General features: G+C 40.6%; 1 protein-coding gene across 6 annotated transcripts in view; it reads right to left on the minus strand.

The window, feature by feature from the left end:
- slc12a7b (solute carrier family 12 member 7b) overlaps positions 1–20524 on the minus strand; it is a 108452-nt gene that overhangs the window by 42248 nt on the left and 45680 nt on the right. For 5 of the 6 annotated variants that reach the window (XM_078281173.1, XM_078281174.1, XM_078281170.1 and 2 more), the window contains exons 2-3: positions 6333–6427; positions 4851–4982 (exon numbers count right to left, since the gene is read on the minus strand). In XM_078281173.1, the coding sequence (XP_078137299.1) occupies positions 4851–4982; positions 6333–6427 (227 nt within the window). Of the gene's footprint in view, positions 1–319; positions 2271–4850; positions 4983–6332; positions 6428–20524 lie in introns of those variants that run through there. The other variant, XM_078281172.1, reaches the window with a different exon arrangement.

A 20524-nucleotide genomic window follows, 5' to 3' on the forward strand; every position in this document is an offset into this window, starting at 1 on the left:
AAGCATAAGCTCCTACTCTTAGCAATATGAAGATTGCGCGATGTTCAGCAAAACATGAATGTTCGATGAAAATCAGCTGACGTTTGATATGGATTTAAGACTTACATCTCAGTGACACAGGCATCATTTATATAAACCACTATACTATCCAGTAACCAGTGACAGAACGTGTGCAAAATCCTTCAATGCTTCCACCCCAAAAGAAAGCATTCCTTTCCCAACAGCATGTAAAAAGGCGCAGGCAACAGGAATATATTAAAATGTTTCTGACAAAAACACAACATTTTCAATCAATCCCCTGGTATTGACAAGCAGCTACCTTTTGAGCCATCTATCTCCAAATGTACAGCACTAGTCCCACTGGTCCAGAGAAAGAGGGGTGACAATTCTTTACCAAGATGTTCCTGCAAGCCAATGGGAGGTGCCCCAGGCCTATTTCCATGTAGGGGACAAGATGGAGCAACTGGCATGGGACTCAAGCTGCGGTTACACAGGCATCTATGTGCCGCATGGCAGCACTGTGGCTACTTTTAATATTTATTTTCAAAGAAACCACAACATGAGCATCGAAGGATCCTAAAGGAGAAACATCATGAATGTACTGTAGAGCAAGCACAACACAAAGGCTGTGCTGATTCATAAATAAGAGAAAGTAGCTGCTGGACAGCCAGCGGTATATTTCTTATTACATTTACTTTTACCATTGTTCAGTGACTCAATCAACAGGGTAAAAAAGACCTACAGGTCTTACTTTCAAGCACAAAAAGCTTACTGACTGGATTTCGTAATAACTTCTTTGCAGTATTTAACTTGCAGAAAGTAACTGGATAACTATTATACACTTACAAATGGTAAAATTCTAATATTTCTATTTGTACAATGGTTTGACATTTAGATTTTTTGCCAAACACTGATAAAGTTTCACAGTAAGCATGAAGGGTAAGCAAGGACACAGAATGCTATGGAGAAGATAATAGGGTGCTTAGGTTTGCATAACCTCAGAAAGATTTGAGAATAAAATAAACAGCAGGGCTTCATTGGTCAAAGACCCTGTTATGTAATAATAGTTCTGGGGATTTAAAAGAACAATCGTTAATATTAAACTTTTCTTATGTTCTGGAGGCTTAGCTAACCGCCTGAGGTTCTCAAATTAAAGAGAAGTTGACAACTGTTGCAGATTTGGAAGTATTATTGTCCATCCCAAACCATGCTTTCTGCAGTGCAAACAAAACATAATCCAAACTTAATTAAAGCTGCAAGCAGCGATGAACGGGCCCTTGCACCTCTGTGCACGTCAGGGGCGCTCCACGGCGGTCGGCGTGGCCATGCATTTCTGCGACCATTGGACACCTCGCAGAGTGCGAGGCGCTAAAGATGATGTATTGGTATGATTCAAATTTTCAGATCACTTCCTGTGTCCATTATGTGGCGTTAAACAACACACCCTAAACATCCACATCCAGTGTAGACCACTCAATGCAAATTTCACGTAAATCGGATGTTTGTCACGTATAGTAATTCACTTTGTCACATCATTTTACATGATTTACTACTATATACACATTGCCAGTGGCGCTATGACTATGACTCAATGCCAGCATGTAGATGTCTTCAGGCCGGGACTCTTATCAAGCATGAGACATTTGGACACAATGTACATTCAAGTTACGACTTCCTGTTTCAATGGCCTCGCCTGTAAAGTGGACAGGAGTAGGCAGCAGCAGCCGGTGGCAGTGACAGAAATCCGCAGTCAAGTCGTACAGTTTACAGCCTTAATTCTGGACAGGAAGTCATAGAAACACTCACATCCTGTTAGGTCCGATTCCAATTATATCAGCTTGTACACAGTCTCCAGTTGTTTTTATTAAGACAGAGGAGCTGTTAAAATGCTCTACATGTGATCTGCTGCTGATGTTAATCAACAACAGACTGTAGATGATCCCTAATCTGAACAGATTTAGTCTCTCTGACTTCTAAACATCACCATCAGCCACACAACATGTGTTCTGTACAGAATAAACCTTCAAATCAGACAAATATATAAAAAAAATAATGTTTATATGAAATGTCATCGTGTTGAGTCGATTCCGAACCAATCATCTGTTAGATCAGCTGAGAACTGCGCTGCCTGCGTCTCAAACCTGTGGCCGCCTTGATCTCCTGAGGTTACCGTTGCCCACGTGTGCATGACGTCAGAGCAAGTCGGGATCAAGTCGGACACAACTCTAACCGGCATGCAATCGGCGGCGATCGATTCTGCGCGGACCTGGCTCATCTGGAACGAGCCTGTTTGGAGCAGATTGGACAATGAACATTCAAGTTACAACAACTTCCTGTTTCAATGGCGAATGCGCAAAATGGCCGACACAGCATTAGACGACATGCTCTAAATATGCTTTATGTTGCTCTATATATCAAGTTTAGATAACACAACGCAAATTCATGTAAATGGGATAATGTGTGTCACATAAGGCTGACTTCCTTTTGCCAGTAGGTGGTGCTATGACTATCACTTACAGTTTGTTCCTATTGCTTACACACTTTTTGCAGAATCTGGCTCATTACGTCAAAACTCTCCACACAAGCCAATCAGACAGCACTTGGAGATTAACAACTCACATCTATGACAAAATGAAACACTGCAATCAAAACTTACCACTCCTTTCTAAAAACACCAAAATCATACATACAAGCACCATTTGAGTTCCTCTTTCATATCAGCAGCACACTGATGGGCTTTATAGAAAACACTGCAGTCTTTGGGTTTCTATTTTTATCGTCATTTTCTCAGACTCAGTCTTCTGTAAAACTCAAAAGTAGAATTTCTGCAGTAATCAAACAAGAGTTTTTACAAAAAACAAACATTCTTACAGAAATAAAGAAAAATAGAATCACAAATCATCACATTTAGCAACAAGAAAAATATACTATTACTGGATGAATTGCTATTGGGAGAATTTTTATTGTGTGTGTGTGTGTGCTGGGGGGGGGGGACCTCGTCAACATAACAGGAAATGTCTCTTCCACGTCCGACTCCTCTCTGTCTCTTTGTCCTCCTCTTACTCTGACTCTCATTGCCTCAGAATGTCTTCCCTGAGGCCTGTCTGTAGTGCTCAGACTCAGACCGATTGGTGTTCTGTTTTTCAGTGTTTTCAGGTCTGTATGGAAGTTCCTACAATTGCCAGATGAGTTTTGCATTTTGAACGGAGTATTTTCCCAATGACAACAGGAGATTTTGTTTTTGAACAAAGTGTCTAATGTAAGAAAACGTGTGTAGTGTTTCTCAACAAGTGTGTTAAAGAATTGCAAACAAAGTGCAAAGTTGACAATGTGTTAAAGCTATGGTTACACTGTGTTTAAGGAACGCTACAAGAAGTTTAGGTAGTGAGGCTTTGGTCTAAGAATTAGTTTTTAGTGTGGAAGCAATGGGCAAAAACTGTAATATTGGCATATCGATGTCTTCAGGCCGGGACACTTATTAAACTGTTCGAAAATACATTTGGGGCGGGTTGGACAATGCACAGTCTAGTTACAAACCACTTCCTGTTTTGTGGCATAACAGAAATTCGATGACACACTACAGCCACGCTGTTTCTACAAGGACTCAAAAGCGTCGCAATATAGCTTTGCCAAGGTCTTTAGATTGTACTGGACAAATGTGAAGATAAGCCGACTAAATCTATATAAGAGTATAGAGATGGTCAAAAACATCCAAAAATTGCACAGTAAATTCAAAATAGCTTACTGCCTGTTGGGTTTACGGTATGGCACCAAGAGGCTTTTGTGTTTTTCTGGACATGATGCATATGCCCACACATTTTTATACATCTAGGTAAAACATACTGTGAGCGCTACTTCTTTGAAACTTTGTAGGGGGCGCTAATGAGCAATTTTGTTACACCCAAGCACAAGACCCATACAATATTTTTTTAAATGTATCAGTTCTGATGCGTGTGCAAGTTTTCAGGCTTTATAACACACCTTTAGCCTCTCAAAAATGCGATTAGTTTGTAGAATAAAAAGAATCCTATCAAATCCAATAGGGCCTTCTCCAACCAACGTTGTCGGTGCTCGGTACCTAATAAGACAAACTTAATACTAATCAATCAAACAATCACCAGCTGGACTAAACTGCATCAATAATCAGCTTAAACTATTACAACAGATTAAGAAAGGGAATGTAAATAAATACAGATAAACTTAACATGCTTGCATTCTCAGAACACATGGAATGGAGGTTTGGTGGTGAGCAGAGAGATCTGCAGTTCTGAGAGCAGACCTTACAAAGTTACTTGAAATACACCTGTCTGCAATTGGCAATCAAGCAGAAGAATGATTGAGTTCACTTGTAACGCTTGTTCTGTCCATGAGGTTTACCATTTAGACAGCATGAGATAATTCATAGTCGCGCATTGCCAGACCTATCTCCATAGCTCTGCAGAGGAGGGTCTGGCTAGTCCACACAACAATCTGGGATAGGAATAGCCTCGGGAAGGAACTTGTTTTGGTGGAACATGTGCACGTGGGGAGTCGAGCCCTGGAGTGAATGGCTGTCGAGTGTGGGTAGAGAATTTTACAAAAAAAAAAGATAAATATAATTTGACTGTCGATTCAAGCTCAGAGAATTGTTTTCCGAACCAACCAGTTTAGAACGGCAACACAAAGAAAGCGGAAGATGATGGACATCCGACGGAACTTCTAGCAGCACCGGAACAATCCCGTAAACGAAACGTCGTATATATAGACTAGATAATTCACAACAGTTTATATGCAACTCTACAGTACCTTATTGTACTCCACCTTAGATCTCTGGTACAAACATTGCATTTAAAGAAGGCTCTCTGCTGTACCTTAACAGCTTTCTTCTTGGGCCCTTCATCATCATCAGCCTCCTCGTGCTCCTGGGCCCCCTGGGTGAGGTTGGTGTAGTTTGCCAGTTTATTGAGGAGAGATGACACCATGGGGTTGCTGTCCATCTCCTCCTGCAATAGAGAACATGTTTTTTTTGTTTTTTTTTAGAGCAGGATCACACACTTCATTTTTTTCAACTTATTTTTTTTAAACTTCACGGTCCTCACTCAGGATAAAAATAAACTTGGATTTTTAAAAATCATATTTAAACTTTAAAGTGCTCATATTATGCTCATTTTCAGGTTCATAATTGTATTTAAAGGTTATATCAGAATAGGTTTATGTGGTTTAATTTTCAGAAAACACCATATTTTTGTTGTACTGCACATTGCTGCAGCTCCTCTTTTCACCCTGTGTGTTGAGCTCTCTGTTTTAGCTACAGAGTGAGACCTCTCACTGCTGTAACATCTTTGTTGGGAGTCGCACATGCTCAGTAGCTAGGTAAGGACTACTAGCCAGTCAGAAACAGAGTATGAGGGCGTGCCCTGACAGTACCTAGGTAAGGACTACTAGCCAGTCAGAAGCAGAGTATGAGGGTGTGCCATGCTAGCAGCTAGGTGAGCATTATAACGTGTGTTCCAAAGTGACCACGTGTGTCTCTGAAGTAAAGGCTGGACTACAATAGAGCTGTTTGGAGCAGTTTGTGAACAGTGTTTTCTGTTGGAGATGGTAAGTCCCTTTGGGGTGGAACTTTGGGCTTTTTCACTTTGTAAACCTATAACATGCACAAAAAAGATATATAACACAATAAAGGAAAGGGAAAAAGCCAAAAAGCATAATATGAGCACTTTAATTTGGCCTTTGAGTGGTCAGTTACCATATGCTTAAAAAGGTACAAACTCTTCCAGGACAAAATTGAACAGTGGAATATTTAATTAACTGTTCAAAGCATTCTTAGAATAACATGGCTGGGTCAGCTTCATGCGGAGTGGGGAACACAGAAGCCGCAGTGCCTAATTGATTCTTTACAAGGGCCAGTGACCACTGAGTGGCAAGGTCTGCCAAATGGCAGAGCAAAGCACCTGGAAAGAGTTCAGCTGAATTTTCTTGAAGGAACGCACCAGCTTTTTATGGCAAATAAACTCTTCGACGCATTGTTGAGCTAAGAAAAGATTGTTACTTTTACCTCCTGGTGTATTTATTTAGTTCACCCACAGCTTACCCCGATGCTGTAGCATACTGTGAATTCATGAATGCTTTTGGGTCAGTTTGGGTCTAATTTCAAATGCAGAAATAGTTCTGGCAGTGAATGTTTACTTGAAAAGGATATTGATGTATTTGCAGCTTCTACCCCACAGTTTAAGGGTTTCTCTTTCTATCATCTTGCCAAAACAAATCACACTGTCAGGTCCCCTTGTGCAATAAAACCTCTCCCTGCCCTGTGTATAAGGGCTATATCAAGCTAATGACAAAATTGTTACCTCAAAAAGGGCCATGTTGGTGCCATCGTAGCTGTTGCCTTTGTCATTGTCTGTGTTGTTGATAAAGGGACTGTTTTCCTTTGGGACGCCATCACCTGTGGAAACACAACACAGTTGAGATTACAAATGTAGTGTAGGTTTAACATGTTGCAGGGCCAAAGCAAAATATGAGTGGTGGCTGGCAAAGAAATACACTCCACTGTTTCCACTGTCAGACATATTTGCAATAACCTGCTTTCTCAAAGGACACGCCTTTTCATGGTCTCAAGTCTGCAGGTCCTTTTGTTGTTTCACACTACTTATGAATCAAAGGCCCTGTTCTGACCTGAGGGGGGTACCACGAAGCGCGATTAGTGGGTTAGCGTGGTATGTTGAGTCTAAAGCCAGGGTTATCCGTGTCTCAAAGGTGGCTCTCTTTTGACCTGGCTAGACTTAGCGCGCGGGCCTCCATAGATGGTGCGTGCTACAAGCGTGCACGGAGACTTTAATGCTCAACGCATCTCCGAAACACCAGAATGCGCACAATCAAAATAAAAAAAATGAAAAAGAAGTATTAGAGAAGAAGAGAGCGGAAGTAAAGGAAAGCAGGCTGCCTGGCAACAGTAGCAAGCACATCCATGTTAAACACTGACATACCGCCAAACATTACATTTATCTACTCTAATCGTTAACGTGACTGTCGTTTATCTCCAAATCTAAATGACTGTCTGCCTGTAGCACTGTTAAAGAACACTCTTTCCATGAAGCCGTTTTTTTTAGCTTTGACAAAACGATCTCTCATGTTTTTCCACACTGTCCGGCAAAATGTTTCTTCTTTTCCCAGTGTGGTGTCTCTCTCTGACCACATGTTTAAGGCTGTTTGACTCTGTGTGGTCTGTACATGATGTTTGTAGAGGTGAGCCTGCTCTTCCCAGGGCAAATCAAATACAGAACATCTGCAAACTGCCCAAAAAACGGCCGATAATCAGTCTATCCCTACTGGTCAACAAATAGCAAGCGATCTGTAGACAATCACCCAGCACACTGACAAAAATATTGAAAATGAGGAGGCAACTTTTGAGCATGACATGAGCAACAATAGTACAAGGTGGATTTGACAAATTACAGATCATTTCCATAACTGATTCAACTAACCTGCATGCCAAGCCACGCGCCGTCTAAAAGACAGTTAACAGAGCCACGCAAATAACCGTCACTGTTATGGTGCTTGGCTGTCATATTTCTAGCTTCGATGTGAAAGATGTGCTTTACTTTTTTTAATTTATTTTCTCTCCCTAAAGAACCGAAAACTCCATATGACACGTAGAGCTGTAACAATTCAAAATTTTGCTGTACAATTAAATTCTAAAACAAAATTTGTTAAAAACAATATAATTGTCTCTTTCAGTCAGATTTAAAAAAAAATGTATTTATGTACATATAATATGTATTTATGTATTACTTTTTTAAACAAATTAAAGTTTTGAATGAATTCCAGGAGACATATTTTGGGTATATCACTGTCATGTGACCCAGATAATGTAATAAGTGAAACAAGTAAACTACGCCTCTTTATTATCATAAAACATATTCTCTAACTGTATCCCCCACTTGTCATTTTTGTTGCTATGAACGTGTGAATAGGATCAAGTACAAACTACTAACAATTGAAATAATAATAATAAAAATATATAGTCTGACTAATAATCACTTATATTATTACAATATGACATATCTAAACAAAATCATGTCATACGTCTCAAGACCTTAGCTAATGTTATGTAAAAAAATTGACAATTAGAAATCCATCCATCCATCCATCTTCATCCGCTTATCCGGGGTCGGGTCGCGGGGGTAGCAGCTCCAGCAGGGGACCCCAAACTTCCCTTTCCCGGGCCACATTAACCAGCTCCGACTGGGGGATCCCGAGGCGTTCCCAGGCCAGGTTAGAGATATAATCCCTCCACCTAGTCCTGGGTCTCCCCCGAGGCCTCCTCCCAGCTGGACGTGCCTGGAACACCTCCCTAGGGAGGCGCCCAGGGGGCATCCTTACCAGATGCCCGAACCACCTCAACTGGCTCCTTTCGACGCAAAGGAGCAGCGGCTCTACTCCGAGCTCCTCACGGATAACTGAGCTTCTCACCCTATCTCTAAGGGAGACGCCAGCTACCCTCCTGAGGAAACCCATTTCGGCCGCTTGTACCCTGGATCTTGTTCTTTCGGTCATGACCCAGCCTTCATGACCATAGGTGAGGGTAGGAACAAAAACTGACCGGTAGATTGAGAGCTTTGCCTTCTGGCTCAGCTCTCTTACAATTAGAAAATTACGTAATAATTGTTACAGGCCTAATGACACAATAAAGATCATTTAATGTATTTATACGAATGTTGTAGCTTTGTTTTGAACCACACGGCCGACCTTCTTCACACAAAGCAACCGAGCCATCTTCAGAGACAACATTCTAGCACCAAACTGTGAACCACATTTTGTCTTTGCTGCTGGGGCCGGTAACCTACACAGCAACCGACTGAGCAAATGTTTTGAATGAACAGACAGCTTAGAGTGTAGGGGCTAAGTTACCCAACATGCTGCAGTCAAGTCCAAGTGTAAACGGGGAGGGATCTTATTTCCAGACGAATGTGTGAGCTAAAGATGATCTGTGGGCTTCCTTTTCCTCCATCATATGAAAGATGGAAAAGCTTCTATTGGTTTTTAATTCACATGTGATCATGTCATATTACTTAGATTGAAAGCACAAATGCATTTACACATGTGACTAGGATTGGGCATCGAGAACCGGTTCCAACTTTAAATCGTTTCAAAAATTCAATTAAATAAAAAAATGTATTAGAATCGTTTGTAATATCTGGTTTTGAATCTGATCATCGGTTCCAAATTTAACACGCGCACGTTTTGGTTTCCGTAGCGGTCGCCGTACATGCACTTGCTGTGTTGCAGCCATGGAGCACAGTAACAAGCTCTAAAGTGCTGCTTTATTTAACATTGAAAAAGCTGTAAATCACCATTGAATCAAAATAAGATTTTCTTCTTATCTGTGAAATAAGCATGTGACCCGTTTCAACTCCACCCCTCAAGGAATCAGAATCGATAAGAAGCGGAATCAAAAGGAAGAATCGTAATGTGAATGTGAATAACTATAATGCATTGTTTTCTATACACTAAAAAAAGTAGTTTGTTTTAGGGAAGAAAAAAAAAGCAGGAGGAAGATCCACTCATTTCCCATAATCATCTTCACCAGATTTTGCCGGTTCCATCTGAGGGTTCAAAATAAGTCAAAATAACATAATCTCCAGGCTGCTGTCTCAATGCCATAATTCGGAGTAAGAAGGAGTTAGACAAAGTGTCAGCAGTTCAAGTAGATCCCATTTCTTTAGTGCAACACGGTTGATAATAAAACTCTGCTGGAGCGAACATTAGAAAAACAGACAGACAACAGCAGGGAGAGCACAGACCTCTGCCAAGGCCAAATGCCCTATGTTGCATTGTTAACGATAGTGAAAAATAAATTGTGTATCTGCCCCTTGATTCGGATCCACTCCAAAAGATTATGGGTTCTTCCTTGGCCCATGCTACAACCTTTTGACCGAGTTTCATGACACTGTTTCCGTAATCCTGCTGACAGACAAACACAAAAACAAACCAAACCAAAGTCCTAATCTCTTTCTCTCGGTGCTTCATAGACAAGAAAACACTATAAATTAAAGCCAATAAGACAAACAATAAAACAACGAACATAATGTTCAAAAGGAATAAAAGAGTAAAAATACAACAGGAAACAAAACAGAGATGGTGACTATAAATCTCTTAAACTGAATAGCAAAGCAGTCCATTGCCGGAGCACCAACAAAGAACTAACACCACTGTTTCAATCTGCGGACGTGTTAACATACGTTTGTATGCACACAAAAAACTACGTAATGCGTTGTTATCAATTGGTATTGCTAACAATCTGGGTCAATCTCGATCTGGGTTCAATTCCCACTGTGATACATCAACCAATGTGTCCCTGAGCAAGACACTTAACCCCTAGTTGCTCCAGAGGCGTGCGACCTCTGACATACAATATATAGCAATTGTAAGTCACTTTGGACAAAAGCGTCAGCTACATGTAATGTAATGTAACAATGGCTAACCTGGCTAGAGCTAACCCCACAATGAAAAAGCAACAAGGCTACTGACTCGAGTGAATGTGATGAATCATGTGTTTATCGATGGGAGCCGTCCTGCTCTTTGATTTTGACGTTAACCACTCAAAGAGCATGTCTTCTTACTCTTGACACAAATCTCGCTATATGCACTAAGGTTGCAAACAATTTGTTCCATTACGGCTTAATCTGTTGATTATTTTAAAGAATAATCCATCTGTAAAATGTCAGAAAAGAAAATCATCATCATTTCCCAGAGCAGGTTGACATATTGGCTTATTCAAATAGATTTTTGTATGATGAACCATTCAAACTCCAAAGATCAATGTACAAAGACAACTGCCAGATCCTCACATTTGAGCATCTAAAACGTGAGAATATTAGGCATTTTCACTTGAAAAATGCAATTAATTGATTATCAAAATTGGTGCAGGTTAGATTTATGTTAGAGTAATAAGAACATATCTGATGTGGTTATTATCATATTTATGACTTTTACCAGACATGATAAAATAACCATTTTAAGACTGAAGAGTCAGTTATGTTTAAAGTAGGGCGATGCGATTAAGGGCCGAGCATAACTCATTCATTTTTTTTTTTAAATCGCATTAATCGCATGCTGGCATTTATTAGTTTATTTTTATACTATTTTGACCATTTGCAGCACCGTTACTTCTCATCAAGCTGCCACTTCCTCGTATCACATCCTCCTGCTGCAGGCTGCAGGCATGATGGAGAAACACAGCAGCAATAACTCTGAATGGAGCTTTTTATTTTCCAAAACTCCCGGACGGCTCGTAGACAAGTCAAAGCCACGTGCACGTTGTGTAAAGCTGAGTTAAAATATCACCGAAGCACGTCAAGCTGGAGCTACCAGCTACAGAGCTAAGCATAGTAGTACAGTTAACGTGATGCTACCCGCTAGCATGCTACCCACTCAGGTAAAGCAGTATTTTGGAGAGTGCTACTTGCCAACCTGCGGATGAAACCAAATCCCAAAAAATGACTACAGCTCTTGCGAAACGGGTGGCAACTAACTGCAGACCTGTCAGCATCGTAGAGGACTCAGGTCTTAAAGACGTACTACGGTTGACCTGTCTCGTTGCCGTCGAGGGGGACAGTAGTTTCACCACACACAGCCTGTATGACACGGAGAAAGCAGCTAAACTGGAACTGCTGCAAAGTGCAAACTCTGTCTCATTAACCGCTGATCACTGGACGTCAGTGAGGAATCAACATTATTTAGGAGTTACTAAACAATAGATTGACTCTGGTAAGGATAGGGAGTTTTAGTTTTTTAGTTAGGGACTTGGAGGAATTGTGCAATAATGACAGATTCACACATTTTTCTTTTGTTTACAGTAAATAAATAATTACAAATCTTTAAATCAAGTTCATAAAGTAACTTTCTTTGCATTCATTTGATTCCCAATCAAGATCCACTGGTAGCAATTGCTTTCGATTGTTAATATGTACTTAAAAACTGTTCTGAAATGCAAAATAATAAAATGTGATAAAATATGTGATTAATCGCCATTAACTATAGAAATTCAGTGATTAATCGCAATTAAAAAAATGTATCGTTTGACAGCCCTAGTTTAAAGCTACTTGTTCCCTACAATTAAACACAGCAAGTAAGAAACTTGACAACCATATACCAATATTCTTCTTAGTTTCCCACTATCCCACATTCTTGAGAGTCCATTGTTGACCATGGCTCTCTGCTGGGTCTTCTTCATTCATCAGTGGAGCTGCCTACTGTGAACTCTGGCCGCAGTAGAGATTTCATGGGTAACTGTTACTGCTTGATCCAGCTGCAGAGGGAATAAGAGGCTTGCAGCGTGGCTTAGCCCGGTGGTAATCACAGGGAAAGTCGCTATGTCCTTGTACTGTGTAGCTCTTTAAAACACAGTCTGATAGCAGAACATATTAGGTGAGGGCACAATGTTTCAATAAGCTGGGATAACGGGGAATGAATTAAAGATAATGGCCATTGTACTGCGAGGATGCAGCCAAGGGTAAAATCATCCCGTCAGTCATTGCTTAGCTTGGTAGGACGCTCCACACCACAGGTAATCACTGTCTTAAATGATACTAGCTAAATCCTCTTTGAGGTCCGGTGGCAGGATAAAACTGGCAGTACTGTTTCCAAATCAGGTGAGGTTTCTGCTTTTAGAATGTGCCAACGTGTAAGGTGGTTTAGACGTCAATCAGGGAGTGAACAGAATCATTGAAATGTAATAGACTCAGTCGGCATTACTATGTTTCCGTTTATGCCGTGGGGGAAAACAAACCATTAGAATTATTGAGTGTGGACCTTGTTAGCGGTTAATCTTTACTCTTTGTCATATTTACGATTTAAGTTGCTGTGTGGCTTTCGGGGCCTCTAATAAATAAATAAAAATCCTGATCTTAAGTTTTACATACTGCCAAAAAGACAGAGGAAGCCGGTGTTAATTCCACTAACGTCACTGCTACAGTCGAAACTGTAAGAGTTACATGGAATTTATTCATTTAACATGCCGAGACATACTAGATAGCTTTAATATACAGTAGCTTTAATGAACGTGGGATAAAAATAGACTGTTTGATGACCCTGGCATAATGTTACTTTTTTTTTATGTATCTTAATCTGACAAGCGGCAAAAGTGCTTTTGAGTAATTCTGCATTGCCAAACATGATCTTTAATGTCGTACATCACATGTGATTGTCTGTTTTTTTCCTAAGGCAACTTTTTAAGCTAAGCGTAATGCAGAACATGATAGATTTTCAAATGTAAGTATCGATGGTTATCTATGGGTTTTGGATTATTGGTCGGACAAAGATGTTAAAGATGTTATTTTGGGCTCTGAGAAATTGTTTTGGGCATTTTGGTTTACAAATGTCTAGTACTTTATAGACCCTTTCAATAGAATTCCATTGCTGGGCAACAGCCTGGCCCCTTGATAACTTCCTGTCAGTTGATGTCATTCACATACACTTCAACAAGAAGTCAACTTGGGGCCATTTAGAATTTGTATGTTTACAACTGTGAAATGGTCTATAGGCTAAATTATTAATTGATGAATCAAATGATTGATATATCGAGAATTAAAACAATTGTTAGTCGCAGCCCTAGCTTAATGTCTACTAAGTTATTTAACAAATGGGAAACTTGAAAATCAACGTTTACCTAGGGACCCACAGTTATTTCTTAACAACAAGTATTTACTACAAGGCATAGGAAATTTAAAAAAAGATAACAGGAGTTTCTGACTGTTGCAAATACATTAGCAAACAGACTTTTCATGGTCATTTGACAACTGAAAAAACATCATACGGGTATTATGCTTATATATTTTTTTCTGCTTCATTTTATGCATCACTGTGTCTTGTTTTTGTTTGCCTAATGTGGAATTAAAATGTCATGGGATCTTATGCCCCTTTAAGCTAGAAAAGCCTAAAATCAAATGGTGATGTGTGGCAACAGATTGTGTCACACCTCCATGTCATTAAATCCTCCAGTGACCTCAAGTTGCACATCACCATTCTTAACAAAGGTGCCAGCTACCACAAAACCCTCCCAATAGATGCCAAATACTGCAATTCCTGCAGTCATTTTTGTGTCCAAAACAAAAAGCAAAAATGGAAAAAGAGCATTGGGGGATGTGTGTGAGTGAGTGAGTGTGCTCCGGTGTGACGTCCAACAGTCCTGGGGGACATGGTCCAGATACATATACAGTAGCAATGACAAGACTCTGGCCTAGTTAATAGATGTTAACCTCTGTGCATATAACACATTTATCTTGGACTAATTCACTCTGCTACCTGGAAATTCATGTTTTTTTTACCAAAAATGACACACACATATCTGGGCATTATCTTATGGGACAACACAAAGGTACATGAAGACTGACCTTTAACTGAACAACCCGGAATAATTGCTACAGCATCACAAAATAATAACTGAATGATTAGAAGTATGGTTAAGGCTGCAAATTGGGAGAAAAAAGGGTACTGCAAAGATGTCAGCCTGCTGTTTGACATTATTAGCCATCCTGCATTGCATAAAAAAGTCCTAACATCAGCTGTTCTCATGTCAGTTCAGGAATGCTGAAAGTGCACTGCACAAGCAAAGTTGTTCATAATAAGAGCGAATGATGTAAATGTTGGCAAATATGAACCTGGTCTACAGGAAAGAATAGAGTACCATTGAAGATGAAAGCTGCACGGAGTGTGTGTATGTGTGTGTTCAAGTGAAACCGAATGAATGCAAAGGATGTCCTATCTTTAAAGTCCAGCAATGTCTCCAGCTAAAGGGATCTTAGGGCAAACCTGTCTGGTTTAGTTTGGTTGAATCGAACCCTGGAGCATTTACCCCCTTGGTGCGGTTCGTTTGGGCAGGTGTGAACACAGCAATCACACGCGGGTGCGGACCAAAACAAGCAGTTACAAACAAACTGATATGCTTCAGTACGGGTCCTTTGTGATGAGAACGTACCGTAACCGTCTGACCTCGATCCAACCCAACCACCAGGTGTACTCTGCAAGTTTGAGCTAAACGGATCCTAGTCAGGTGTGCTTTGCAAACTGCTATGCATCACAAGATGCAAACTGTAGCAGCTTGCAATGTTTCTGTCACAGAAATACACTGCTAAGCCAAGTCCTGGCGAGCAGAGCAGACGTAGTGACGTCCCTCGCGAGGCATGTAGACGCTTATATATTAATAAGTGGAACTGCATCAAAGAGAATATTACATTACAACTCAAACAACTGCAAAGGTTGAATCACATCACACCTTAAACTACCCATACACCAGTCTGTGTTTGCCTAAAGTTGACTAGACCTGAACTTTATGCAAATGTATGAGTCCAGTGTCCACTGTCCAGTGCAACGCAGCTGGCACACAAAAACTAGGCGATGCTGTTCTACAATAAAACTGAAGGTGCATATACGCCAATTCAAAGACAAGTTTTCAAAAAGTAGACTAGTCTACAACAACAGAGCAAGACTTCCTGGGGAACGTGTACTTCAGATTTAAACCTAATGCTAATAGGGAACCTGCTAATGTTATTGAGGCAACCTGTGAACTGTAAACTCCAGCGGCCACCTCGCAGCCGAAACGCTGTGCAGCTGCGTGTTTATTAAAGGACAAATCCGGCACAAAATGAACCGAGGGGATAATAACACGTGCACGAGTCGACCGTTCTCTGGGATATGTTTTAATGCTAATCGAATGTGACCAGTTTTAGCACAAACCTCTAATTAGCTTATAACGCTAATCGTCGGGGCACGGGTAAAGTAAAAAGAAATCGCTATTTCTATACCGCTAACAAATCGGGCGCCATCTAGGGAAAACAGTCATGACCAGTCGAACGACAAACGCTGTAGGGCTGAAACGATTCCTCGAATAACTCGAATAATTCGAATACAAAAAATCCTCGAAGCTAAACTCTTTGCCTCGAAGCTTCGTTAAATCAACGTAATTAAGGTTGTACGGCTCACTGTGTTTCCGCACGGAGGATTATATATATATATTTATATACTGTCTATGCACGAGACTGACGGCCCAGATTACAAATGAATGAAGAGGAACATAGCGAGGGTCTAAGAGAAGAGACAGGCGAGAGAAAACGACAGAAAGTTTGGGATCATTTTAAGCTGCAAACATGCTGCTACATCATCTCTGTAGCAAACATCCAGTCTACTCATCCATTCCACGGAGAGAACCTGACACCAGGTAGCTAACTAACGTCTGCTGCTCTCGTCCACCGCGCTGTTTTACACAACTAGCCTCCAGCATGCTACTCTGCTAATAGCCATGTTTTACACAACTAGCCTCCAGCATGCTACTCTGCTAATAGCCATGTTTTACACAACTAGCCTCCAGCATGCTACTCTGCTAATAGCCATGTTTTACACAACTAGCCTCCAGCATGCTACTCTGCTAATAGCCATGTTTTACCAACAAGCTAAAACGAGAGCTGTCTGTTTGTAGTATAACTGCTTATCAGTTTGCTACTAATCTTTGGAAACTTAGCTGCTGCCGGAGACAAACCGGCTCCCCCCCCCAGCATGGTCACTTAATATGCACGTGAATGACGTCATCATGCCGGTGATGTCTGCATTCTTTAGTCTTTCTCCTCGCTGTGTATTAGGCTTCTTAAAATGTGTCCCCCAGAACAGTGTAGTTGAATAGTCCTGCTGTAAGCTTTGTACCGTCACATTTACCCTCTGGTTAGTGAACAGTATTAACATTTGGGCCACCAAAAATGTATTTGGAATTTGGCAATAAAAAATTTTGCTTTTTCAAAAGAAAACTGTCTTTTGTATGTATACAAAAGACAGGTTTCCTTTTTCTTAGTACACAGCAATAATAAATATTTACTATTGCTGTTTACTAAGCATTTCTTATCTGATTACTCGATTAATCGATGGAATAATCGGTAGAATCCTCGATTACTAAAATAATCGATAGCTGCAGCCCTAAAACGCTGTGTAACCAGTAACCAGTAACATAGCTCAAGCACGGCGTTCATGGTTCGACTGGTCGGGACTATTTTCCCAAGATGGCGCCCGCCTGCATACGTGCATGGTACTGTCTTTATAAACTATGTTTTTAATAAACTGTCTGTACACTTACAAAGTTCTCAATGCTTCAGTTTACATGCTTCAGCCTTGTTAGTGGTATATAGAAATAGCTATTTCTTTTTACTTTACTCTCTGCCCCAACGACTAGTTTTATAAGCTAATTAGCGGTTAGCGCTAAAACAGGTCACATTCGATTAGCATGAAAAGATATCCCAGAGAACGGTTGACTCGGTACACACGTGTTATTAAGCCCTAGGTTCATTTTGCGCCGGATTTGTCCTTTAACCAGTGGGGAAATGTCCTCACTGTGGCATCTCCAATGTAAGGTTACACTGCATGTCTTATTGCGTTTGCCCTCTTCTCCACACTTCCCCTTCTTATTCTGCATGTACAGTATATAAACATATTGGTGTCTGAACATAAAACTCCACTACCCACCTTGTCATCACTGTGGTCAGTAAAGCTAAAAGCCAACAATCCAGGCCTGCGCCAAACAAGGCCAACATTTGTGTTTTGTATCTAATTTACTGTCAGGACAGGTTACTCTCATCTCTTAACAACCTCTGACAAACCAAATGTACACTACCTACAGCTATGTAAGAGGTGATTCACTAACTCTACAACAGTCAGCTTTGCATGCTCCTGATTAGTGTCTCATTATATTGAGTATGTTACATTGCTGTAATGATTTGTGCAATTTTGCAATTAATTCATGGCAACAGTATCAAACTTTAACGGTTCAAGCCAGAATGAATACAGAACCCAAGAAACCAACTGGTCTGTCATTAATAAAGAGGGAGAAAAGGAGAAGGGTGAAACCTCTTGTGTAATTGTTGATGAATGAAAGCAGGTGTATTTTACTGTGAGAGCTCTGTATGTATGTATGTGTGTGTGTGTGTGTGTGTGTGTGTGTGTGTGTGTGTGTGTGTACTTCTGCAGCTGGCGGGCAGAGTCTCCTGCTGTGTTATAGCGCATTAAGTGACCCCTAAAAATGCGACATTGCTAGAGGAGATACTGTATGTAAGTGGCAATGACAATATGCTAATTAAATCACCCCCTCTCTGGTTTGCCAGACCTTCCTCCACACGCTGTGGAGGGTCTGGCTACACCACACAGCATTTCAGGATGGGAGAAAAACGTGCTCTGGTTTATTGGCATTTCTTTAAACCAATCACAATCGTTTTGGGCGGCGCTAAGCTCCGCACGGAGTCGCTGCAAAATAGTCTCAGGAAGGAACTTGTTTTGGTGGAACATTTACCCTGCAAAGATCTGAGGAGCAGTTAACCATAGTCCTCACAAATCCACCTGAGGTTAGAACGCCAACACAGAGACAGAGGAAGGAGACGGACATTGGCGAAAATACATGCATCTGGCGGAATTTCCTGCGTCGCCGGCGCAATCCCGGAAGTGGAACGTTGTGGATAATGACTAGTTAAAACATAAACATCCTCTTCTCCCATAAAACCAAAGGCTAGTGTGGTAGAACACCGTGATACGACAAAAAATATGTCAACTATGCAAACTGTCAAACAAAGTTTGTGTCAGTTCACTTGGAGACAATTCAGTTCAGTCTTTTGTAGATTACATTCATGTAATTACGTTTGTTAGTTTTATCTTAAAAAATAAGATCCATTTAGGGCAGGCATTTCAAAGTAGTTATTCACAAACACCAAAGCATAATTCTGCAGAGAAACAACAACGTGCAAGCCATTTGACAGGAACTAATTATGATGTGGCTCATCACTATGTATTCTATTTGAGCACTCTAGCGCTAATTGATTGTACACTTAATAAATTATAATTAATGAAAGAGCTTGTTGCCAAAGACAGCACAAGCTTTTGGCCAAGACTGTGTTATGCTCTGAGCATAGTCAGGAAATGAGTAAAACATTTAGAGTGAAGAATATTTTAGTAGGAGGTAATAGCTCTGTCATTTAAGCCAGGATCGGGTTTTAAGGACCATACTGTTGTTTTAGTCAAATTACTACAAATTGCCTATATTTTACAATACTGTTAGTAATTTTACAAAACATTTTTAGACTGATTTCATGCCTTTCAGCGGAACAACTGTTTTCAATTCATTCCAGCACACAACGCAAATCAACTTGCCTCAACTTAAATTTACTTCAAATAGGTACACACAAGTACATAAATAAGTACCAGAGTAAACCATTCCGCACCATTACAACGTGTTTGGTCAAAGTCATGGTTTCATTGCAAGAGAAAGCAATTATGGGTGCAGAGGGTTTTGAAACTCCTCACTTCTGATGCATGCTAGACTGCCCCAACATCTGATATTTAAAATGCTGTCAGTGATGTTGCATAAGGGAGTGGGATTTCCTGCCCCTGCATAGTTGAAAGAAGTCATTAGTCAGGACAGTTGTCAAGCTGTCATTTGTTGTTAATGAAAGACTTTATGTTGCATGTCATGTCTGCCATGTCCGTTTTTCTCAGTGCTTTTTGTTTGTGATCACATCCCTGCCTAAAAGGAGCTGTGGAGATGCGTGGGCTGAATCACACTTGATCAGCGCTCTGCCTACTGATTGGTACAGATTCACCAGCGGGTACAGAGGATGTGCTCTGTTAGGCTAACAGTTAGGCTCAGCCTCTCTGGTCACTGTGGTAATAAATGACCATGCATCCTATTTATAACCACTAAGCTGCACACTGTGACGACACTGTAATCTGCCTAACACAGCCGGAGTTAGCCCATGGCTCATTGTACCAAGAAAAAAAGGTTGTGGGAGGATAAAAAGAGGGTTAGCTTTAGGAGGCACTGGGAGTCTAGACAGTGCAAGTCAAAAATCAGTTTCTTTAGCTCACGGTTAACATAAAAAGGATACACTTTTCAGCTTCATGATAAAGAAGCAGCACAAAGCAGCAAACTAAATTCATGTGTATGCACTTTAGTGCAGACTAAGTGACAGCACAGTGCATACATATTGTGCTGGATGTATTGGCAGAGTTAGTGCAATGCCTTGCCCGGTGATCCATACAGGACTACAGTTCATTAAAATATGATGGCTTTTGACTTAGTGAGCCCCTAACAACAGAAGCACTGCAAACCTACGTGCTGATCATACTTTATATCAATTGAACAATTCACACCTAATCTAGTATTGGGACACAACACTCACACAGCAACAACAACTCATTTAAACCCAGATTTGTCTTTTGGGGAACAATTGATCTTGAGGAGAATCATAAAAAATATGTGCGCTACAGCGAGCCCAATAATAAAACAACAAGCCTTACAAATCAATCCTATAAAAAGAGAGAAACAAAAACAATAGAGAACAAAATCATTACACCGGGAACCAAATATCGCCGACAAAGTCTAAATATAGTGGTGCTACTAAAGGGCAACTGAAGGAGTACTTTAGTTATGAAAAACTTACCCTTCCGTCGAGAGCCTAGCCTCTGCTCCATTCTGAGGAGCGGGCTGAAAAAGGGGGCAGAAGGAAGGGGGGTTCTA

This window comes from Sander vitreus, chromosome 22, assembly GCF_031162955.1.
Source record: "Sander vitreus isolate 19-12246 chromosome 22, sanVit1, whole genome shotgun sequence".
NCBI classification, from domain to species: Eukaryota; Metazoa; Chordata; class Actinopteri; order Perciformes; family Percidae; genus Sander; species Sander vitreus.